This window comes from Platichthys flesus, chromosome 3 (genome assembly GCF_949316205.1).
Source record: "Platichthys flesus chromosome 3, fPlaFle2.1, whole genome shotgun sequence".
NCBI lineage: Eukaryota > Metazoa > Chordata > Actinopteri > Pleuronectiformes > Pleuronectidae > Platichthys > Platichthys flesus.
Window position 1 is genome coordinate 18,398,090 of NC_084947.1, and position 22,084 is coordinate 18,420,173.

Here is a 22,084-nt window from a genome sequence, read left to right on the forward strand (position 1 = left end):
GAAGATTACATCTGCAAATATTGACTTCACCTTCAAAATGCTTGATTATCCGTTAATTGATCCGTCCGAATACACACCAGGTAATACTCACATCGATATTTTTGTTAAAACTAAGTTTGAAGATGAACTGATCTGTTAACACATGCATCTGTGGACTGATTGTTGTAAAACAAAATAATAATGTTTTTAAATTTCTCAGTAAATGATCTTATTTGATAATTAATATGTATTTATCAGCATTTTCTATGTATTTATCAGCATATAAGCTTGTTGCATGCTGAGGTAGAGAAATATTTATTATCATTTATCAGTCAGATAAATATAGAGCAGTGAAACGCATAGGATTTCCTCTGGATTGTAGTGAAGTAGTAGAAATATTTTGTACTTGGTGTTTTTATCCCTGATGCTTTATACTTTTAAGTATCTCATTCCCAGTTTCTTATCAATTTCAGATGCCAGCGACGATGAAGGAGACAACAATCCACCTTCCTGGATCCTGAACATATGGTCAGCAATGTTAGATGAGACCCGTAACAGGGAGATGCGGGAAGTGGCCTGGGGAGTACCCCAGGACCAGTTGGAGGAACCAAACAACCAATCACCTCCTTGTGATGTCCGAGATGGGTCTCCATTGGTGAACTGGATGGGATTTCACGCGGAGCAGCATCCAATTCAACCTCAACCACAGGTAACAGATATTATTCATCTTTGGATCATCATGTTTGGGAGGACAATATTAAGATCAGGACAGAGATTATACAAGGCTGGGTTGGGTATACATATGTGACACCAGGGGGACAGATGACACAGAGGAGGCTGTTTGTCTCACCCCCTGTTTTGTGTGTGTTCTTGTTTTCAGTTCAACAATGTGCCAACAGCGATGCACACCAGGCACCTGGAGGTGAGGCTGGCTCCTGTTGGATTATTGTACGTATCACACACATTCATTTAAACACACACACCTCTGAGCCTCTGTTTGTATCTTCAGACACGTTTTTTACATCTTCTAATGAGTCTAATTGTGTTTATGTAGCAAAGGGATGATGATTTACGGAGCTCCAGGAGACAGAGTTCCTTCTCAAGTGAACGTCCACAACTCAGAGTAAGTCTGTCTGTCTAGTTCACAGTCACCTCATGTGTCATATATTTATATTTATTTGTGTACAAGATGCTCCCACAGTTGTACACATTGGTAATTTATGTTCTCTGTCTGTTTTTTATTTTTTCCCACAGAAAGAGGAAACATGAGAGCCAGCAGGATGATGAGAGGCCTTACGTCCCGAAGCCACCCAACGCCTTCATGCTTTTCATGAAGGGGCAGAGGCCAAACGTTCTGGCCACCCACAAATCCACTGACTCTGCCACTGTCAGCATGATCATTGGAAAGAAGGTATGTGTCTTTGCTCTGTAGGTTTGAGACTCAGTGTCACACAAACTTCATCAGACAGTGTCTGAGACCACACTTCTAAAACCTTCCTCTAACTTTAATCTTGACAGTACGTTTTATTTCTGTGCATGATTTGTTACTTATTTTCACTTTACAAGAGAACAGATCTAAGGTTTCAATACAGGACCTGTACCGACTCATGCAGATCTATGTGGATTATGCCTGTTTGTGCACTAGTCAGCCTGTGGTTATATGTAGTTGTGTGTTGCTGAGTGCACTGACAGTGTGTTGCTGTGTCTTCACAGTGGAGGGCGCTGTCAGAAAACAAGCGGGATAAATATTATAAAGAAGCAAAGAGGCTGAAACAGCTTCACAACCAGCTCTACCCGGATTGGTCAGAAAAGGAAAATTATGTAAGTACAGTGCTCACATACAACTCATGCATGTTCACATCATTACATTTCATGGTGCAACACGGCCACTGATAAGAGTTTAGATCAGCTGATGTCGGATTGAACGTCTGACATGTTTGTTTTTGTGTCCAGGGCCAAAAGCAGAAAAGGTTCAGAAAGAGTGGCCCCAGGGACGACTGAAGGTACGTTAATAATGATGTGGTTTCATATGAAATGTGACTAAATTATACGACCACGTGGATATATCTAACTTTTAAAATGAAGTTCAATAAATCATTTTATACATTTAGAAATATAGAATATAAAACATAATAACCAAACAATGAGGTTCTAAAGCTGCTTTTCTCTCAAACTTATTGGAAGAGGTCAGAACTTTTGTAAAATTATATTTTGACATAATATTGACCTGATCAATTTCTTTCCCCTCTCTCCAGGAAGCATCTTCCTCACTGCATGATGAATCCATAGGACACTTCTAACTGAGCAGTTGGAGCCCTCCTCCCCTCACTGTACATATTCCCCTGATGACTCATCCTCTTTTTATTACCTTTTAATGTTCATATTTTATATCTCCGTGCATCTTAATAAAAAATGAAATTATTCCTTTTGTATCATCTTGTTCTGTCTCCCGTGCTGAAGCTACTATAACAAGTTAAATTATAAATACTTGACAGCATTCATGTTACACAATCATGTATGAGTCTGTGTGAGTCTGAGAGAGGCATCGTGTGTTACGGTTTGATGGAGGAGATGGACCCAGGATGCAGAGGTTATAACAAAAAGGGATTTAATATACAAAAAAGGTCTTTAACAAGACAAAAACAAACTAACACTAACAGGAAAACTTCTGGCGACAAGGCGCACAGAGAACAAGGAAGCAGGAGAAGCTGGTGGAGACAGCAGTACAAAACAAACCTATGGAAGAATACGTGTAGAAACGAGTAGCACAACAACAAGTACAAACCGACAAAGGGCTTGGGGAACACAGAGGCTTAAATAGACACAAGAGAGAAGGCAGGAGCAATTTACCACAGGTGAAACACATGAGGACTGGGAAGACAATCACTGACAATCAAAATAAAACAGGAAACAGAAATTACACTGATGAGACTGGAATTAACAAACTAAAATGACAGGACACCACATCGTGAGGTTAAAAGAATTATAGCTCCATTATAACTCCATGGACTGAGTTTATTTTAGCCTGAAGAAATCAGTTAATATTTTTTTTTCCAAAATTTTGTTTGTATAGCTCGAATTCAAAATGTTCCTTACAGGGCTTAATAACGTGCAACATCTTCAGCCTGAAATGTAACAGTGATCAAGCCTAAGCAATGGCAATTCTACTGATAGAGATGTTGCCAGTAATGGTTCGAGGCATATTGTATATCTTGTTATTCTACTTGTAGTCATAATCAGCTGCCAACAGGAACTACAAACACATTCAACGATCCATGATCCACTGTCACGATGTGACCGCAGCTGCGAACCTGGATCTGCTTAAATAAAGCAAAAGGACTCCAGGGAAAAAGTCAAGTCATGTCAAACCACAACCTCTTGCGTCCAGCATCACAACTTGCAGACAGTGATTGGCGCTTCCACCTAGGCCTCATGTGTGTTGAGCAACTGGTGACATTTAACAGTTGGTAACCCTGGACATTATATTGTGCTATGTTTTGGCTGAAGTGTTATTTACCTACTTAGAGAAAATACACACAGACACGAGGAGAACATAGCATGGCCCAGGACAAACTGGGAATCGAACTAGGAACCTTCTTGTTGCATCAGTGACAATCACAGCTCCAGCTCGCTGCCCCTGGATTACATATGTAAAGACAAATATGATCCAGTGCTCAGTCAAATATTATAAAACAGACACAAAGGTTCAGTGGGTAGAATTTAGGGAAATCTAGCGGTGAAGTTGCATGTTGCATCTAAACACCCCTCACCTCAACCTCCCCTTCCAAACATGAAAGAGAACCTGTGGTAGACTTCAGCTGTCATAAAAACTCAAAAGATGTTTAATTTGTCCAGTTTGTAATACTGTAAATAAAAACATGGCGTCCTCCATAGGGAGGACCCGCTCCAGATGTTAATATAAAGTATTAGAATTTAAAGGGCCCATTCTACGGTAAAGAAAACAACAATTCATACAATTTAGATGAAACACAGTATTGAAAACGTCAATACGATAATTTTATATTTCTTTTCAACCAATAAATCACTCTCACCTATATCTTACACACTGAACCTAAAGGGAAAAAAAGATGAATTTAAAATGCAAAATGGATTCTGAATTTATTGTATTTGCTGAATAAAAATGTAAATACCAGTGGATAATCTCATGTCCCTTTGTTTTCCTCATTCAAAAACTGTATAGAAACAAACACTCATCAACAAAAGTCATTAGAGACAGACACAGATTAAAGATTTTATGTATTTGTGTTTTACACATGATGCAACAGCAGTGCTTGAGTGAACACAACATTTTTCATCTTCATCAAATGGTTGGGTTGATAATCTTGCCAACAAAGAGAGGGCTTTCTGTGGCACGGTCAATGATGACGAGCATGAACGGGCGATTGAACTTCAGGACAGGTATGTGATGGAAAGAAAAGAGCGTTATGCCGATGCCTGTAGCAGCTGTAGCGGTGGCTCCAGCCTCGTCCACATCCAGGGTAGCTTTATGCACCACCTTCATGGGGTAGAATAGAAGCAGAGTGAGATAACAGGTGGATGAAATGCTGGGAAAAAACAAATGCAATAACATGCAGTATAACTCTCTTCCCTGACCTCTGACACTACCAGGTTCTTCCCCTCTGCGATGCCACTCAGGTCTGCACGAGTATCGAACATGTCCGTCATTCCCATTTCAATCAACACGTCTTTCAGATTGTAGGAAGTCTTGATGGAGAACTTTGGAAGATATATGTCATATTCCCTTAAAGCAAATAGACAAACATAGAGTGATTGATCTGACTGTGATAATTAATCAAAAGGAGCAAAACCCCAAAATATTGGATGACATTAGGATGAGTTCTCTCCACCTGCGCCTCATCCACTTCAGCCATTTGCTGACATGTCCCGGGCAGATGGCGTTCTCCAGTGTTGCCATATCGTCAGGCAACAGCAGCAGCATGGAGGAGGAGCTGTTGAAGGGAAGGTAGAGGACTGACGTGTTTATGGCTTGGTCGTAATAGATGTCTACGTCCTCCTCCATATTCATCATCTCAACTGGAACCTGGGAAGTTGGAGTGTTAAACATGAGGCATCCAATAATTGGAAATCACACAGTGGAGGATGCAGGATTATATTTAACTCATGTCCATTCAGAATAAATGGTGCAACTTTGAACCTTGGTGTTTTCATCCACTATGAACTCATCCTTCCTGGTCATCTTTGGATCAAATGGTTGATCCCACTTTCCTGTTTGAAGAATAGAAATTAAAAACAGCTTATCACAGACATGTCAAACTTAAATGCTGGGAATTCAGAAACAGAGACAGAGGCTGTCTCTCAATTCGAGGGCTGCATCCTTTGGAAGCTGCATTTGTAGAACAAATTACGTCCCAAAGAGGTAATGGCGGCAAAAAGCCAGGTGAAAACGACAGATTTTTAAAAATGTTAGAAGATCTAATGGTACACATGTTAAAAAGACATCGGCCGCTGAATTGAGATACAACTAGAGAGAAACAAACACTGTTTGATGTCTCTTTTTACCTTTAAAGTAGATGTAACTGATGAGATACATGATTGTGTCTGCATCCAGGCTGTCCACCAGCTTGTCGATCTTCCCGTTGGTCTTCTCGGCCACATAGCTGTTGATGGTATTGGCACTTTCTACAGTGTTGGTGAAGTCAATATTGAACCCATCGGCCAAGTAGGACTTCTTCAAGACGTCCAGGAAATCCAGATTTGGAGTAAAGCTGCGATCGACGAACACAGCGGTGCCTTCGCTGGTGTCTTGATGAGACATTTTGTTTGCCTGCTCCAGGAGCACTTGGAAAGCCTCATCCACATTTGCCTGTGTCAGCTCAGAGCTGTTGAAACCCAGACCATTGAAAAGCTGCTGATGGGTCTCCCCCCGCGCTCCTACAGACAAGGCTGCCAGTGCCAGAGACACGCTCTTTGGTGAGAAGAAGATGTTCTTGCCTTCCGAGTCAGAGTGAGCAGCCAGCTTCCTGTACAGACGGTAGGTGAATCCTTTGTTGGCTGAGGACACCAGTGAGACGCTGTTGGGAGCAGTGTCTTGGTCTGTTGGACCTTTGACATCGTGATGCTCTGCATGGTGATGGCTTCTTCCAACGCAGACCACTGCTGATAAGATCCAGATACACAAGGCTGCACGCATCATGATGAACTATGAGGAAAGGGCACTAGTCAAACACTGTTTATTTGGGTTGCATAATGTTTGCAACAACAAACACTCGAGAAATATGAGATAAATGTGTTGTGAGCACATGAAAGTTATTTTCTCTGTCTTACTGTTAGAGCTCCGACAAAGACACATTTTCTTCACAGTTTGACATTTTTTGTTGATTCTACAAAAATATATCTGTATTTCTTTTGTTTTCTCTTCTTGTTGGTTTGAAATGGTCAGACGATGCTGATCAAACATTTATAAACCTCACGATTTTAATGAATTAGTTTAAATCTAATTCTTAGATGGTTAATCATGATTATTTATTATATTAGAATTAATACTTAATATTCAAGGGCTTCAATTTTGAATTTCACCAGAAATACAATAGTTCAATAATTTGCTACCTTTGTGGAATGAGGTTTTTTATCATCACATAAGATAAATAAAGTCAGGATTTATATTAACTGCTCTGACAATTTTCTACAAAACAGTGTTACATCAAAAATCAAAAACTTTCCATCTCATCTCAAGCAGTTACAACTGTTACAAATTGTATCCAAGAAAATTGTTGAAGGAAACTACAAATAATAAAGAATGTGAGTTTTCTTACTCACCACTTACCTTCTTCTGGGTCCAGCTCACAGTGACTCTCATGGACAACAGACAGTGACACACAGGCTGGACAGAGGGAGACGTCCCACATACGACCGATCGAAGCAGATGAACTTTGGCTTTGTTTATTCTCTATCAACCACTGTATTTGCTCTGTGTAATGATTACTGTCTCACCATGGCATCAAACTGAGACCATGTATTATACATACTGATGCATAGCAGCCAAAATGTACAAAACTCTAGTGTGATCACTACAGTCTCTTGCCCATACAGTGTATCTGACAGTAAAAACTAATTGAAAGTTTTAGTTTGTAAGAAGTGCTGATCTATGAAAGAAACTGAGAGATTCACCAGAAGCTGCACCAGAGTCACATTTTTACTTTAAAACTTTAATCAACAATTAAAAACTGACGGAATATAAATATTGTCACCTTACAGTTCCTGGAAACTAAAACATGATCCGGGAATGGATCAGATGCTGCAAGTCTGAGACTCAAAAACATTCATGCATCCAGATAATGGCATCAGTGTTTCTCAACATGGAGCCATCTTTGTCATGTTTTCCTTATGTTGTGGACCCATGAGAGCTGAGCAGTAACACTATCATACAGCGTTCAGGGATGTGTGCCAAACAGCTGACCATCTAGTTTGATGAGCTGTCTGAGGAATCCTCGATTGGGTCTCACACCACGTTTATCTTTCACAGCACAAATAGCTTCCACGAGCGTCAGGTTCTGCCACAGCATCAGATACGCAAGGACCAGGGTGGCCGAGCGGCTCACTCCCAAGTGACTGTGCACCAGCACTTTGCCTGAGAATCACAGAGACATTGTGTCACAGCATTATTTCAACAAACACTGAATCTAAGTAGGTTTTACTACTTCCCTACCTCCCCTGCTGAGAGCCCTGTGGATGAAGTCTGCTGCTGCGAGGAAGTTGACGCTCAAGTCAAAGCCACAGGAGTCATGAGCCTCTATGCCCATGTATGTGATCTCCATGCCCCTGTAGATACCTGGCTGTCCTCCACGCTTACTGTGAGCTGCATTCAGGATGTGTGTGATCTGATGCTTGGACTGATCGGCCGTGTTCTCTGCGCTGTGCCTGAAAAACACATAACACAGTCCAATCACAGACAGTACCTCACAATGAAGCAGTGTTGCCTGGTGAAACTTTACTTTGTAAAGCATTTCATAGTGATGGATCGATATTTGGAATCCAACTTCGGATATGCGAGTTAGTGCGTAGCTGACACCTGAGACACACTTTCATACGCAGGCATCAGTGGTAACCTTTGCATATGATAGTTGTAGTTTATGCAAGCAAATTATGCATTTAGGATCTACAGCAAAATCCCCACTCATATGATACATCAGTTATTTGGAATGTTTGACTTATATATACATCAATTCATCCATCCTTTAACTATACAACTAATCCTTTGAAGGTGCAATTCCAGCTGACAATAAGTGAGATGCTCACATTCACACCTATGATAAATTAAGAGTCTCCAGTTAAGCTCACCCTGATCTCCATGTCTTTAGACTGTGGGAGGAAGCCGAAGAAACTAGAGAAAATGCACACAGACACGAGGAGAACATAGCATGGCCCAGGACAAACTGGGAATCTCACTAGGAACCTTCTTGTTGCATTAGTGCTAATCACAGCTCCAGCTCGCTGCCCCTGGGTTACATATGTAAAGACAAACATGCTCCAGTGCTCAGTCAAATATTGAATAACAGACATAAAGGTTCAGTGTGTAGAATTTAGTGAAATCTAGCGGTGAAGTTGCATTTTGCATCTAAACACCCCTCACCTCAACCTCCCTTTCCAAACATGAAAGAGAACCTGTGGTAGACTTCAGCTGTCATAAAAACTCAAAAGATGTTTAGTTTCTCCAGTTTGTAATACTGTAAATAAAAACATGGCGTCCTCCATAATGGAACCACTCCAGATGTAAATATAAAGTATTAGAATTTAAAGGGCCCATTCTACGGTAAAGAAAACAACAATTCATACTTCTACCAATAAATCCCTCTAACCTATATCTTACACACTGAACCTAAAGGGAAAAAAAGATGAATTTAAAGTATAAAATGGTTTCTGAATTTATTATATTTGCTGAATAAAAATGTAAATACCAGTGGATAATCTCATGTCCCTTTGTTTTCCTCATTCAAAAACTGTATAGAAACAAACACTCATCAACAAAAGTCATTAGAGACAGACACAGATTAAAGATTTTATGTATTTGTGTTTTACACATGATGCAACAGCAGTGCTTGAGTGAACACAACATTTTTCATCTTCATCAAATGGTTGGGTTGATAATCTTGCCAACAAAGAGAGGGCTTTCTGTGGCACGGTCAATGATGACGAGCATGAACGGGCGATTGAACTTCAGGACAGGTATTAAGCGCGCAGACAAGAGCATTATGCCGATGCCTGTAGCGGCTGTAGCGGTGGCTCCGGACTCGTCCACATCCAGGGTAGCTTTATGCACCACCTTCATGGGGTAGAATAGAAGCAGAGTGAGATAACAGGTGGATGAAATGCTGGGAAAAAACGAATGCAATAACATACAGTATAACTCTCTTCCCTGACCTCTGACACTACCAGGTTCTTCCCCTCTGCGATGCCACTCAGGTCTGCACGAGTTTCGAACATGTCCGTCATTCCCATTTCAATCAACACGTCTTTCAGATTGTAGGAAGTCTTGATGGAGAACTTTGGAAGATATATGTCATATTCCCTTAAAGCAAATAGACAAACATAGAGTGATTGATCTGACTGTGATAATTAATCAAAAGGAGCAAAACCCCAAAATATTGGATGACATTAGGATGAGTTCTCTCCACCTGCGCCTCATCCACTTCAGCCATTTGCTGACATGTCCCGGGCAGATGGCGTTCTCCAGTGTTGCCATATCGTCAGGCAACAGCAGCAGCATGGAGGAGGAGCTGTTGAAGGGAAGGTGGAGGACTGACGTGTTTATAGCTTGGTCGTAATAGATGTCTACGTCCTCCTCCATATTCATCATCTCAACTGGAACCTGGGAAGTTGGAGTGTTAAACATGAGGCATCCAATAATTGGAAATCACACAGTGGAGGATGCAGGATTATATGTAACTCATGTCCATTCAGAATAAATGGTGCAACTTTGAACCTTGGTGTTTTCATCCACTATGAACTCATCCTTCCTGGTCATCTTTGGATCAAATGGTTGATCCCACTTTCCTGTTTGAAGAATAGAAATTAAAAACAGCTTATCACATACATGTCAAACTTAAATGCTGGGAATTCAGAAACAGAGACAGAGGCTGTCTCTCAATTCGAGGGCTGCATCCTTTGGAAGCTGCATTTGTAGAACAAATTACGTCCCAAAGAGGTAATGGCGGCAAAAAGCCAGGTGAAAACGACAGATTTTTAAAAATGTTAGAAGATCTAATGGTACACATGTTAAAAAGACATCGGCCGCTGAATTGAGATACAACTAGAGAGAAACAAACACTGTTTGATGTCTCTTTTTACCTTTAAAGTAGATGTAACTGATGAGATACATGATTGTGTCTGCATCCAGGCTGTCCACCAGCTTGTCGATCTTCCCCTTGGTCTTCTCGGCCACATAGCTGTTGATGGTATTGGCACTTTCTACAGTGTTGGTGAAGTCAATATTGAACCCATCGGCCAAGTAGGACTTCTTCAAGACGTCCAGGAAATCCAGATTTGGAGTAAAGCTGCGATCGACGAACACAGCGGTGCCTTCGCTGGTGTCTTGATGAGACATTTTGTTTGCCTGCTCCAGGAGCACTTGGAAAGCCTCATCCACATTTGCCTGTGTCAGCTCAGAGCTGTTGAAACCCAGACCATTGAAAAGCTGCTGATGGGTCTCCCCCCGCGCTCCTACAGACAAGGCTGCCAGTGCCAGAGACACGCTCTTTGGGGAGAAGAAGATGTTCTTGCCTTCCGAGTCAGAGTGAGCAGCCAGCTTCCTGTACAGACGGTAGGTGAATCCTTTGTTGGCTGAGGACACCAGTGAGACGCTGTTGGGAGCAGTGTCTTGGTCTGTTGGACCTTTGACATCGTGATGCTCTGCATGGTGATGGCTTCTTCCAACGCAGACCACTGCTGATAAGATCCAGATACACAAGGCTGCACGCATCATGATGAACTATGAGGAAAGGGCACTAGTCAAACACTGTTTATTTGGGTTGCATAATGTTTGCAACAACAAACACTCGAGAAATATGAGATAAATGTGTTGTGAGCACATGAAAGTTATTTCCTCTGTCTTATGAACTATGAATTTTTTGTTGATTTTACATAAAGATTTCTGTATTTCTTTTGTGTTCTCGTCGTTGGTTTGAAATGGGCCTTCGACACTGATCAAACATTTTCAAACCTCGCGTTTTTAATGAATTAGTTTAAAGCTAATGTTTAGGTAGTAATAAAAGGAGTACTTAACTTTCATGGGTTTCAATTTTGAATTTCAAAAGAAATACAAACAGTTCAATAATTTCCTACCTTTGTAGGATAAGGTTTTTTATCATCAAATAAGACAAATATTCAGGATTTATATTTACTGCTCTGACAATTTTCTTGAGAACAGTGTTACATTAAAATCAAAAACTGTCCATCTCATCTCAAGCAGTTACAACTGTTAAAAATTGTATCTGAAAAAAATGTTTTGAAATAAACTACAAATAATAAAGAATGTGCGTTTTCTTACTCACCACTTACCTTCTTCTGGGTCCAGCTCACAGTGACTCTCATGGACAACAGACAGTGACACACAGGCTGGACAGAGGGAGACGTCCCACATATGACCGATCGAAGCAGATGAACTTTGGCTTTGTTTATTCTCTATCAACCACTGTATTTGCTCTGTGTAATGATAACTGTCTCACCATGGCATCAAACTGAGACCATGTATTATACATACTGATGCATAGCAGCCAAAATGTACAAAAACACGAGTGTGATCACCACACTGTCTTGCCCTTACAGTGTATCTGACAGTAAAAACTAATTGAATGTTTTTATCTAGTGTATAAATGAAACTGAAACATTCACCAGAAGCTGGACCAGTCAAATTTTTACTGTCAAACTTTAATCAACATTTACGAACTGAAAGAATATAAATATTGTCACCTTACAGTTCCTGGAAATAAAAACATAATCCTGGAATGGATCAGATGCTGCAAGTCTGAGACTCAAAAAAATGTATGTATTCAGAACATGGCATCAGTGTTTCTCAACATGGAGCCATCTTTGTCATGCTTTCCTAATGTTGTGGACCCTGAGCAGTAACACTATCATACAGCGTTCAGGGATGTGTGCCAAACAGCTGACCATCTAGTTTGATGAGCTGTCTGAGGAATCCTCGATTGGGTCTCACACCACGTTTATCTTTCACAGCACAAATAGCTTCCACGAGCGTCAGGTTCTGCCTCAGCATCAGGTAAGCAAGGACCAGGGTGGCCGAGCGGCTCACTCCCACATGACAGTGCACCAGCACTTTGCCTGAGAATCACAGAGACATTGTGTCACAGCATTATTTCAACAAACAACGAATCTAAGTAGGTTTTTCTACTTCCCTACCTCCCCTGCTGAGAGCCCTGTGGATAAAGTCTGCTGCTGCGAGGAAGTTGACGCTCAAGTCAAAGCCACAGGAGTCATGAGCCTCTATGCCCATGTATGTGATCTCCCTGCCCCTGTAGATACCTGGCTGTCCTCCACGCTTACTGTGAGCTGCATTCAGGATGTGTGTGATCTGATGCTTGGACTGATCGGCCGTGTTCTCTGCGCTGTGCCTGAAAAACACATAACACTGTCCAATCACAGACAGCACCTCACAATGAAGCAGTGTTGCCTGGTGAAACGTTTGTATGCAATGCATTTCATAGTCATGGATTGATATTTGAAATCCAGCTTCAGATATGCGAGTTAGTGCGTAGCTGACACCTGAGACACACTTTCAAACGCAGGCATCCGGGGTAACTCTTACATATTATAGCTGTAGTTTATGCAAGTTCACAACACGGAATGTAGCTTCAGGGATCTTAACTTACACGTATGCATTTGAATCTGATTCATGAGAAGTTCAAATCTGTCACATATACTTCAATTATCTTTTTGAAATAAAGGCTCACTATTCTCTTTCAAGAATGATATTTGAAAAGTATTTATTTTCCTTTGCAACACTCTGCCAATACTTGTTTGTGCTAAAAGAATTGATCTAGTTACTTACTGGTCACCAATGTAGACCCTCGGCCAAACTTCATCTGCATGACTGATAATGGGTTTGCCAGTAAACAAGAGCCTTTCCAACTCGACTACAGCGAGCCCAGGTGAGCTCAGGTCGATCTCCACTCTCCGAGCAGGAGGATCATCGTTCCAGGAGGCAGGAAGTTTTGTTGTATATGACATTTCTCTTTCCAGTCTTCTGATGTGAAACAGCACTCAGCTCTATAGTTTCCAAACTAGTCCATTAAATAGATGCAGAGTTTAAAAAAGGGAAAAACTCTTCAGGCTTCACAATGAAAGCTGAAAGAAAAGTGTTCCTGAGCAGGCTCTCAACAACATCTAGAGCAGAATGACCACCCACCACAGGTGATTTTTTGCTCCGAACTTCCTTGCCTCCAATTTACTCACCACGGGGCGTCATAAACGCCCTGAAATGACCCTGAAATTAAATCTAGCTTGTGTGCCTTGAGCCCTCAGGGGTCTGTGTTATGCTTTTGCATCGAAACACCAGTCTATTTTAAGATGTGAACGCTGGGTGGCAGTTACAGGGAGAGTGGACCCCAGCAACAGTTTCCTCTGACCAAATACAACAACAATAAATAATATTTCTAGTTCTTCAAAACAGAAAATTATGGTACAACAATCCACAGAGCAAAATATAACATTTAAAAAAGTTAATTAAAACCTTTATACAAAGCTAGAGGTTTTTAAGAACAATTATGGCCGACAATTTTGAAGTGCTCAACACAATAAGTATGTTTAGCACTGAAAGACCAACCCCAAAGGTTTAGGTACTTTACACCCAGGAACAATTTGGGGGGGGGGGGGGGGGGCTGTGGGGGAAATTCAAGGTTCCTGGAAAGGACAGAAGGTTCCTGTGGTGGAATTTTGTTTAGCAAAAACAATCAAATTAAGATCCCTTGGTAAAAATATATACATTTAATTGTTTCTCATTTTTTCCTCACCTGTGATAACTTTGATATTCATCAGGCAAATATTCCCAGCTTGTGTTGGAAACATGCATTTCAGCTGAGACTGTACAGTGGTGGTCCATCTAAGCAGAGATTTAGCAGCACATGGAAATCAACACATATGACAGATGTTTCTTTCATGCAAATCTTATCATCTATTTTTATTTTTTTCTAATGATATAAAACCATTCCCTGAAATATGGGACTCTTTTTTTTTCTTAATCCACAAGGAAGGTATGACTGAAGAAAAAAAACAAGTGCTACACAGGACAATGGATTGTGGTGCAAAATTAGATTTGTTATAACAAGGACTTCAGTGCTAACTGAACGTAAATAGCTGATCAGATTGCTGTGACTGAAATTATCCTTGTACACAAAGCATAAGTAAATATTTCAAAGTACATATTTTCCCTTATCCTTTACAGAAACGGATTGAACACTTCTGGGGGGGGGGGGATCCATTTCTAAATCCTATGTATATTTTTCATCCAAAACATGGATAAAATTGGGACAGTAATCTTCAGGGGCTTTTCAATAATCTGCCACACTCTACGTCCAATTATGCGCTCGGAGATGTCAGGACTGTATCAAGTACTTGTCTGACATTACAGTTCATGCAGGGCTGGGAGCTGATGGGAAGCGTTGCACCTATTCCTGCAGTCAAGTGAAGGAGCAACTATCATGCAAATGGTCTGTAATAATGGACACAGCTGAGGCAGTCCAAGTGTTCAGGATCATAATAAGACCGTTCCACTATCCTGAGGGACAGCATGATGATAATCTGAAGTTAGAGAAAACGTACAGTTTCTATGTGGCACTGAAAAGATCCATCCTCCAGTGGCCCTGTCCTGCATTATGCTGGCAAAGGCATGACGTTAAAAGATGAGCAGAAGTGTCAGGTTGTGTGGTAACCACAGCCACTCACTGAGGCTGAACGTTTTCAGATATGTACAACCATCAGTGTGCACTTCTACTACCCGCATGTCACTCATACCAGCATAATTAGGCTTGAAAAGTTTGATTCCTTTTACCAGTATTGGTTCTTGGGTCCCTGCCGTTTACTCCAGGCATTTCATATCATGGTGGTGGGGGGGAAAAGCCTACCGATAACCGCTCATAAGATCTGGAAGAAGGAAACAGCAAAACTTAGTGACCCATAAACCCAATAAATAAATCCTCTTCAGAAGGCCTTCTTCTCTAGCTGGTCCAGAGTGGCCTGGATCCTCTGTACAGCCTCCCTTCGGTACTGCCGGACATTCTCCTGTCCCTGAGTCTCCACAGAGTCCAGGTCCAGCAGCTCTTTGGTCAGCAGCTCCTCCAGATACCGGTAACTCTTGTCTGTCTTTTTACCGACAAACTCATCAACATCTTCCTGAAGCAGCAGCACCCTGGACATGATCTGGTGGACCTTAGCAAGGCCAGGGTTGTCACTCAGGGGCGGTCCAGCTGGGCCTGGAGCTTGTGCCGGGGCAGAGGGTGGGGGGTCACATTGTGAAGGATTAGGTTCACCTCTCCCTGTTTTGTTGTACATTTGAGGAGGTGAACTTATTTCTGCAGGCTTTCCGTTGGGGGGATTCAGGGATGGGGTTGGCCTGGGTTTAGGTCCCACTTGTGGAGCCCGCTGGTGCAGTTGGTCCTAACGCGACACAAAACAAAAAAGGTTGTGCTTAAGATATTTCATAATCCTCAATCTCTATAACTAAAACTGCTTTCATACATTACATACATACCCTTTCCATTGAACTCAATTAACTAAACAAAAACATGACAGCTACAGTGAAAAAGCTGCATACACCAACCTTGGGTTGGTAGGGTGGCGGAGCACCTGTTCCAGTCCCCGGCCATGCTGGAGGATGTGAAGGACGGACTTGACTTCCGTAGGGGTTTTGTGGAGGCTGCTGGCCTGGCTGCCATTGCGGCTGTGAGTGTCCATACGCACCAGAATGTCCCCATGCTTCAGCCTGAGAACTGGGATGGCCAGTGGGATATGGGGGGTTTGGAGGCATTGAATGTCCACCTTCAGTATAGTGAGGGTAAGGTCCAGGAGGATATCCAGGTGTCTGAGAGCAGAGACAGAACAGGTATGTAGTATTTTCCAAAGAACTTTGTTATCTCTGGGTTTAACTTTGGTTTGCAGAAAATTAACAAGCTTTACCACATTTATTAGTCTATATAGTATACACAGGTCGAGGTAATCAAACTTAATGTTACTTTTGGCTACTTCTTTGCTTCATCTGTTTAAATGAACTCACCCCTTGACAGTGTGGACCAGGATAGTGATGATGTTGGTGTTGTGAGTGTGGCTGCCCAGGCGGCCCACTGCCCTGCTCGGCTGGACAGCCCTGGCTGGGATAAGGACTTGGAGCCGGTCTCTGAGGGTCAGCACAGTAGAAAGGGTTGGATGGGTGGAAACCACTTGTTGAATACTGACCCGTCGCTGGGCTGTAGACGCCATGGCCGTTTGGATAACCTGCAGGCATCACCTACATGAAAAGCATAGGAGGGGGAATTAATAAAGACAGCACTATAATCATGACATGATTCTGATTAAGTCATTATTTATTTTGATGACTAGTGCAAGTTCCCATTTTAAATATGCCTGATTGGACTCAGTTGTTTGCCTGGCCTAGTTTGACCTGCAATAATGGCGCCATGGTAAATAGAGACAGACTGTGGACTCAGTCTGCTGGACCACTGCTGGTGCACAAAGAGGTCAACTGCAGAAACCTGAAATGGAGAATGAGTTGACGTTGCTATTGTCTTGAACACACTGTTATTATGATGGACACTGTCACGTTGATGAGTCCCAGCCTAAAATTCCATTAATGTTGCCATTCACATGTTACAGAGCATAGTACAATTATGACTCATGTCAACATTACCTCCTTCTACTCGTTCATAGTCAAAGGCAGGGCCTGGGTCATCAAGCAGTTGGTGGCTGCTGTACGTTGATGTGGCAAAATGCTTTGAAAAGTCCAATAGGAAGTTACTATGGGATTAAGATGTAAATGATGTGTATCTATATACAGTCCATACATTTTTGGCATTCCCTCACACATTCAAACAGTGCATACAAAATTCTGCTTACATGGCAGTGTCACATTCAAACTATTGTCTTAAATCAGTTTAATATGAGAACAACGGTGTCCGTGTATAAGTCTGTAGTGATATAACAGCTGAGGGAATGTTTGAGGGAAAGGTGAAAGCACTTAGGAGACTTAAGCTAATGCGTAGATTTACACCAACACCGTCGGATTTATTAGAGGCCCAGGTTGGGTTACATCACGAGATTCACCTGTTGGTTGTACTGCGGCTGAACCTCTGAACCCGATGGATAGGCGTTTGCATAGTGTGCTGTGGCGTGAGACTGAGGATACCAGTAGTGTGATGGGTAGCCTGGGTACTGAGGAGCGTCCTGTGAACACAGAGCAACACCGAGATAGGGTTAGGTTAGTTATTATAAGAAGAGGACATGTCTCTCCTCAGAGGTTCAGTGTGTAGAATTCAGTGACATCTAGTGGTAACCCCTCACCCTCCCCTGCCAAACATGAAGGAGAACCTGTGGCAGCCTTCAGTTGTCAAAAACTCAAAAAAGGTGTTTTGTTTGTCCAGTTTGGTCTTCTGTTAAATACATGGCGGCCTCCGTAGAGACAACCTGCTCACGATGTAAATATAAATAACTTAAATGTAAAGGGCACATTCTAGGATAAGGAAAACAACAATTCGTAAAATTTAAATCATTAAACGCTGGGGGAAACATCACTGGGATAATTGTATGTTCAATTACTGCCAATAGATCCCTTTCACGTAAATCGTACACCCTAAACCTTTATATCAGCAGGGATTCCATCTGATCTGTGTTTTCTGGTGCACGCTGACACACAGGAAACTGTAAAGCATGTTCAAACTGAGTAAACAGACTCGACTCATTCGTGAATTGCTCAGGCAGTTTGAGCTAAAGCAGATACAAACTGTGCAGCTAACCAAAGCAAGGGCCGTGTTGAATAACATAGGAGCGGCAGCCTGATGCTATAGCAACCAGTGTGTGTTAAAACAACCCGGATACTTGTCGGGCCATCAGCGCTGTTGTAATGTCAAGATTGACGTGTCAAACTGGGGCAACAGGGCAGCGGTATTTATTACATAATGCCAGCTAGCTCCGTTAGCCGTCTAGCTAGCACGGACACACACGGAAGCTAGCTGGGTAAACACGAATTACATTTCTTTACAAACTCGGGTCGTCTTATTTGAATTTAATACAGTGATTGAACCTTGACGGGTTATCCCGCCTGGAGCCTCCCACTCACCATTGTGTTGGTCCAGTTGTGGTTTCCCGAGTTACTAGTCGAGGGCCAGCCAGACTTCAGATCCGACTGCGTCTGAGGATGAGGCATCAGCTAAGCGCGCTCCGTCCTGTCACCTGCCATGCCACAAGCCAACCCTGGAACGAGACTCTGCGCAGACTCCGGGTGCGACCTGTTCGCACCGGCGGTGATTTGTTCTCCACACGAGCGCAGATCGCTTGATTGCAATCAGGAAATGATTGAATGACGCCGAGGGATCGGAAAAGTCGATCCCGTCTCTTTAAGGAGAAGCGGGAGCCGAGGGAAGAGGTCTCACTCTGTCGCTATTTTCATGACACCGGATATATCTGTACAGATTGAGAGGCGCCAGCTCGTGCTGCCAGAACAATTAAAAACTAAACGAGTTTTTTTCTGTAATTGATAAAGGTTAAGTGTGTTTAAAATAATACATTTTCTAATTTTGATAATTTATGACAACACAAGCAAGTGGCCTCGCTTTTCTTGGGCGGTCACTGTCTCCTGTTCATAAATGATCTCTGCTGCCGCATGTGCGTCACTACACGCTAATAGCCAATAGGAAAAACGTAATTAATATAAATTATATCCGTTTTAAGAACTAATAGTCTCTTGTTCAAAACTATTCTTCTTTTGTGTTCCACCCATTTAGACGTTTATTTTCAAGACGGGATAAGGTCAGTTCACGAACGCGCGGACGGGGTTAAACGTGACCGGAAGTGTTTTCCAGGCGCCTATAAATACACTTCCGGTGCGCTTGTTGAAAGAAACACACTTTGAAACATTCATGGCTTAACGTCAAGCAGAGATACCACGACGCAGACAAACAGCAGCACAAGATGAACTACGTACCGGGGACGGCCAGCCTCATAGACGACATCGATAGTGAGTAGCAGAGGAGGGAGGAACCAGAGCTGCTTCACGGAGGAAGTGGTTTCTCTGGCATCGTGTCTGACTCCGGATCAACCGTGTGTTCATACTAATGATAAACATGTCTGTGCCCTGCAGAGAAGCACCTGGTGCTGCTCAGAGATGGAAGAACACTGATCGGGTTCCTCAGAAGCATTGATCAGTTTGGTACTTCTCGTTTCATCATCTCTATGCTATTGTTTGTACTCATCGACCAAACAAGAAGCTGCTCAATCCCCTACGTGTGCATCTGATTATCGCCATCTGATTGGTTTGTTTGTGTCTTACACTGCTCTGTATTTCTCTTGTCTCCCGCAGCCAATTTAGTTTTCCACCAGACAGTTGAGCGCATCCACGTGGGAAAGAAATTCGGTGACATCCCCAGAGGAATATTCATAGTTAGAGGAGAGAATGTGGTCCTGCTGGGAGAGATAGTAAGTGTCGGTCTGTCTATCTATATTGTCCAATTTTGGTTAAACACAAAATAGTGAGCACATTTTGGCTGGTCCTTACACATTCAAAGGGTGGTTTTAGGTTAAGCATTATGTTTATTTTAGGGTTGGGCATTTAGCTGTGATGGTTATGAGCTAGGGAATGCATGTCAAAGAGTGTACTCACAATTATAGACACGTGTTTGTGTATTTACCACAACCTTCACTCAGAAGATAATATCACGTAACAAAAATAATAAATAATCTGATAATTGTTCACGGACTGATGTAATTTTTTATCTTGGCCATAATATCCTGCCATAGAAAGTCACAATCTGCTTTGTTGGCCATGTAGGCGTACATACATAGCTGCCTACTATGTATAAATATATATGCAAAAGTATGTATATATGAATATAAAACAGTGTAATGATGCAGTAAAAGTTCCTCCCTGCTTAATGCAGATCTGGATCAGGAGGCGGATCCAGGAATTTCATGGATGTTGATGGACAACATCAGGACTGTTTAGGGGACTGATTTTTATGAGTGTGTAAAATTTGGTGCAGATCCTCATAGGAAAAATCATGAGGTGTAATCAATTCAGTCTTGATTCTATCTATAAAATGCTAAACATGTATATAAAGAAACAGTTAACGGTATGTGAAACCTGTTGATAAACCACTTACACTCAGTAAATTTGTCATGTGTGTGACTTGAAGCAGATGCGTTACAGGCACATTTCCCTGACAGCATTATGTAGGACATTTGATTTTATCCAAGAATGAGATGCGAAGAAGTTGCCGGCATCAGAGAAGCTGATCTGTTTTTCATGTGTAGCACAGACACAAAGCATCAGTACACTGCTCAGTGCTTCAGTGGATCACATCTACTGAGGTGTTCAAGGGAGTTAAGTTTGGAAGCAGTATACTGTTATATAGTAAGATGTTGAATTATCAGGTTAAGAGTGACTAGTCTATATCCACAGGAAACTATTTGGATACTGTATGTCTGAAAGGTCTTTGTGATTAAACCCCACAATGAAGTTTCCCTGAGACTTTAAAAAGGCCAGAACACTTGAGTCACTGCTAAAGGTATAACTGTGTCCTAAACAGTATAAATGAACAGCTGATCAACACGTGAAACAGCTTGTATAGTAGCTCACTACATGAACCTCACATACTTCAGTGTATTTCGAGTCTGGTTAATGTCCATAATATCAAATGAGTTTGTTACAGGCTTTGAGGAAGTGTAACATGGTCTGTGTCTCTGCAGGACATGGATAAACCCTGCGACACAGTCCTGCAGCAGGTTTCCATCGAGGAGATTTTGGAGGAGCAGCGGTTGCAGCAGCAAGCCAAACAGGAGACGGAGAAAGTCAAAATGCAGGTGCTGAAGGACCGAGGCCTGTCCGTACCCAAAGCTGACAACTTGGACGAATACTAACAGCAGCCTTTGTTTTTTTCACGAGCCAGTTTCTCAGTTTGTATGGGACTCATAAGTTTTATTTTGAGAGAGCATGACTGTTTGTGTTTTTTGTATGTGTACACGGCTACATCATGCCAGGCCTATTTCCTGTCATGTACTGTATGAATTTAATTTGAATCGGTAGTAAGTGGAAAAAGAAAAATGTGTTGGGTGCTCTCAGTTTTGCAGATCATGAAGGCAAAAATGATAAATCCATGTGTTTGATCACTCTGACAATTTAGCAATTATGTTACAGCAGCACTTTCTATCCATGATATGGTTAGTTTTTTGATTTGGAGATATGATATCCACAAAAAAGAACTACTTGCTGTGCTCCATTAAAGAGTTCAGTTTTTCTTTATGGAGGATCTGCTTGGGGGAAAAACTGTGTCGACATTTTATTTTTCATCACAACGTTACAACATTCAGTTTCACTCACTGCCACGTTGAACGTTTCATGATCAAATGCTGGAATATTCAGGTAAATGTGTGTCCTCAGCAGACAGTGGTCTTATTTGATGGCGCCACAGCCTCATCATGCAGATCACAGAGCTGCAACAAACTTCAGACTTATTCCTCTATTAGCAGAGAGGACATCATTCGTTTTGCTTTGATTCAGTTAAGGCAGGAGGCAGATCAGTGCATCATGTGCTGTTTGTAGAGATAAGCGCGGCGCAGGAGGAATTGATCCCATCTGCTCTCATCAGTCAATAATGAGCTTGTTAATCATTTGGTTGGACTCTGAGTTCGTATAAAACAGCCTCTGTTGGGTGGAGGGGATCCGGCCTGTTAGTGATGATGCTGAGTGAAAATTGCTCTCGTGCTACCACCGATATTCAATGTATGTTTTTGTTTTTTTACTTTGAACACTGAGCACTGTTCAGCATCACTGAGATGTCAAGACTTGTAAAGTTATATAACGATTAACGGCTCAACTTCACAATAAAAGTCATGCCTTAGGGAAACTATA

The 22,084-nt window shown here is 41.9% G+C and overlaps 6 protein-coding genes and 1 long non-coding RNA gene across 11 annotated transcripts; 2 read left to right on the forward strand and 5 right to left on the reverse strand.

Moving 5' to 3' along the window:
* Positions 1-1,435: 1,435 nt before the first annotated feature.
* On the forward strand, positions 1,436-2,372 carry LOC133948973 (uncharacterized). Its single transcript, XR_009920111.1, has 3 exons — positions 1,436-1,800; positions 1,933-1,982; positions 2,235-2,372. It is a non-coding gene; the product is annotated as an uncharacterized LOC133948973 (long non-coding RNA).
* Positions 2,373-4,218: 1,846 nt separating this feature from the next.
* LOC133948995 (serine protease inhibitor 2.1-like) lies at positions 4,219-6,898 on the reverse strand. Of its 2 annotated transcripts, none has more exons than XM_062383100.1 (6): positions 6,785-6,898; positions 5,521-6,160; positions 5,156-5,226; positions 4,848-5,041; positions 4,594-4,741; positions 4,219-4,495 (listed from the first exon to the last, which is right to left on the reverse strand). In XM_062383100.1, exons 1-6 carry the CDS (start codon positions 6,815-6,817, stop codon positions 4,301-4,303), a joined length of 1,281 nt encoding a protein of 426 aa, XP_062239084.1. In that variant the 5' UTR covers positions 6,818-6,898; the 3' UTR covers positions 4,219-4,300. The 2 variants fall into 2 exon arrangements, with proteins under 2 accessions (XP_062239084.1, XP_062239095.1); XM_062383111.1 differs by having other exon boundaries at positions 6,778-6,875.
* A 247-nt stretch (positions 6,899-7,145) lies between these two features.
* LOC133949029 (dual specificity protein phosphatase 26-like) lies at positions 7,146-8,877 on the reverse strand. Its single transcript, XM_062383158.1, has 2 exons — positions 7,667-8,877; positions 7,146-7,588 (listed from the first exon to the last, which is right to left on the reverse strand). Exons 1-2 carry the CDS (start codon positions 7,962-7,964, stop codon positions 7,392-7,394), a joined length of 495 nt encoding a protein of 164 aa, XP_062239142.1. The 5' UTR covers positions 7,965-8,877; the 3' UTR covers positions 7,146-7,391.
* Positions 8,878-9,003: 126 nt separating this feature from the next.
* Positions 9,004-11,665, reverse strand: LOC133948980 (serine protease inhibitor 2.1-like). Of its 2 annotated transcripts, none has more exons than XM_062383080.1 (6): positions 11,515-11,665; positions 10,306-10,945; positions 9,941-10,011; positions 9,633-9,826; positions 9,379-9,526; positions 9,004-9,280 (listed from the first exon to the last, which is right to left on the reverse strand). In XM_062383080.1, exons 1-6 carry the CDS (start codon positions 11,545-11,547, stop codon positions 9,086-9,088), a joined length of 1,281 nt encoding a protein of 426 aa, XP_062239064.1. In that variant the 5' UTR covers positions 11,548-11,665; the 3' UTR covers positions 9,004-9,085. The 2 variants fall into 2 exon arrangements, with proteins under 2 accessions (XP_062239064.1, XP_062239072.1); XM_062383088.1 differs by having other exon boundaries at positions 11,508-11,595.
* Positions 11,666-11,862: 197 nt separating this feature from the next.
* LOC133949021 (dual specificity protein phosphatase 26-like) lies at positions 11,863-14,064 on the reverse strand. The gene is made up of 4 exons (XM_062383146.1): positions 13,986-14,064; positions 13,025-13,256; positions 12,376-12,587; positions 11,863-12,297 (listed from the first exon to the last, which is right to left on the reverse strand). Exons 2-4 carry the CDS (start codon positions 13,201-13,203, stop codon positions 12,101-12,103), a joined length of 588 nt encoding a protein of 195 aa, XP_062239130.1. The 5' UTR covers positions 13,204-13,256; positions 13,986-14,064; the 3' UTR covers positions 11,863-12,100.
* On the reverse strand, positions 13,945-18,646 carry bag4 (BCL2 associated athanogene 4). 3 transcript variants are annotated; one of them, XR_009920114.1, is made up of 6 exons: positions 18,299-18,642; positions 17,287-17,406; positions 16,244-16,474; positions 15,791-16,051; positions 15,023-15,627; positions 13,945-14,074 (listed from the first exon to the last, which is right to left on the reverse strand). XR_009920114.1 is itself a non-coding variant. In XM_062383136.1 (5 exons), the coding sequence occupies exons 1-5, from the start codon at positions 18,383-18,385 to the stop codon at positions 15,172-15,174; spliced, it is 1,044 nt and encodes a 347-aa protein (XP_062239120.1). In that variant the 5' UTR covers positions 18,386-18,646; the 3' UTR covers positions 13,945-15,171. The 3 variants fall into 3 exon arrangements, 2 of the variants coding, with proteins under 2 accessions (XP_062239120.1, XP_062239108.1); XM_062383136.1 differs by having other exon boundaries at positions 13,945-15,627; positions 16,244-16,363; positions 18,299-18,646; XM_062383124.1 differs by having other exon boundaries at positions 13,945-15,627.
* A 259-nt stretch (positions 18,647-18,905) lies between these two features.
* Positions 18,906-22,084, forward strand: lsm1 (LSM1, U6 small nuclear RNA associated). The gene is made up of 4 exons (XM_062383169.1): positions 18,906-19,195; positions 19,319-19,387; positions 19,538-19,653; positions 20,923-22,084. Exons 1-4 carry the CDS (start codon positions 19,150-19,152, stop codon positions 21,091-21,093), a joined length of 402 nt encoding a protein of 133 aa, XP_062239153.1. The 5' UTR covers positions 18,906-19,149; the 3' UTR covers positions 21,094-22,084.

Coding starts and splice junctions, on each gene's coding strand:
- LOC133948995 (XM_062383100.1), bottom strand. CDS start 6,817: ATGAGAGTCACTGTGAGCTGGACCCAGAAGAAG. Junction 6,161..6,784: donor TGAGCTGGACCCAGAAGAAG/GTAAGTGGTGAG, acceptor CTTTCCTCATAG/TTCATCATGATGCGTGCAGC. Junction 4,496..4,593: donor AGAACCTGGTAGTGTCAGAG/GTCAGGGAAGAG, acceptor TACCCCATGAAG/GTGGTGCATAAAGCTACCCT.
- LOC133949029 (XM_062383158.1), bottom strand. CDS start 7,964: ATGCTTTACAAAGTAAAGTTTCACCAGGCAACACTGCTTCATTGTGAG. Junction 7,589..7,666: donor CAGGGCTCTCAGCAGGGGAG/GTAGGGAAGTAG, acceptor TGTGATTCTCAG/GCAAAGTGCTGGTGCACAGT.
- LOC133948980 (XM_062383080.1), bottom strand. CDS start 11,547: ATGAGAGTCACTGTGAGCTGGACCCAGAAGAAG. Junction 10,946..11,514: donor TGAGCTGGACCCAGAAGAAG/GTAAGTGGTGAG, acceptor CTTTCCTCATAG/TTCATCATGATGCGTGCAGC. Junction 10,012..10,305: donor CAGTTACATCTACTTTAAAG/GTAAAAAGAGAC, acceptor TTCTTCAAACAG/GAAAGTGGGATCAACCATTT.
- LOC133949021 (XM_062383146.1), bottom strand. CDS start 13,203: ATGTCATATACAACAAAACTTCCTGCCTCCTGGAACGATGATCCTCCT. Junction 12,588..13,024: donor AGGGTCTACATTGGTGACCA/GTAAGTAACTAG, acceptor TGTGTTTTTCAG/GCACAGCGCAGAGAACACGG. Junction 12,298..12,375: donor CAGGGCTCTCAGCAGGGGAG/GTAGGGAAGTAG, acceptor TGTGATTCTCAG/GCAAAGTGCTGGTGCACTGT.
- bag4 (XM_062383124.1), bottom strand. CDS start 18,385: ATGCCTCATCCTCAGACGCAGTCGGATCTGAAGTCTGGCTGGCCCTCG. Junction 16,475..17,286: donor AGCCGCAGTACAACCAACAG/GTGAATCTCGTG, acceptor CTTTTCATGTAG/GTGATGCCTGCAGGTTATCC. Junction 16,052..16,243: donor CTGGTCCACACTGTCAAGGG/GTGAGTTCATTT, acceptor CTCTGCTCTCAG/ACACCTGGATATCCTCCTGG.
- lsm1 (XM_062383169.1), top strand. CDS start 19,150: ATGAACTACGTACCGGGGACGGCCAGCCTCATAGACGACATCGATA. Junction 19,196..19,318: donor CCTCATAGACGACATCGATA/GTGAGTAGCAGA, acceptor TGTGCCCTGCAG/AGAAGCACCTGGTGCTGCTC. Junction 19,654..20,922: donor TGGTCCTGCTGGGAGAGATA/GTAAGTGTCGGT, acceptor GTGTCTCTGCAG/GACATGGATAAACCCTGCGA.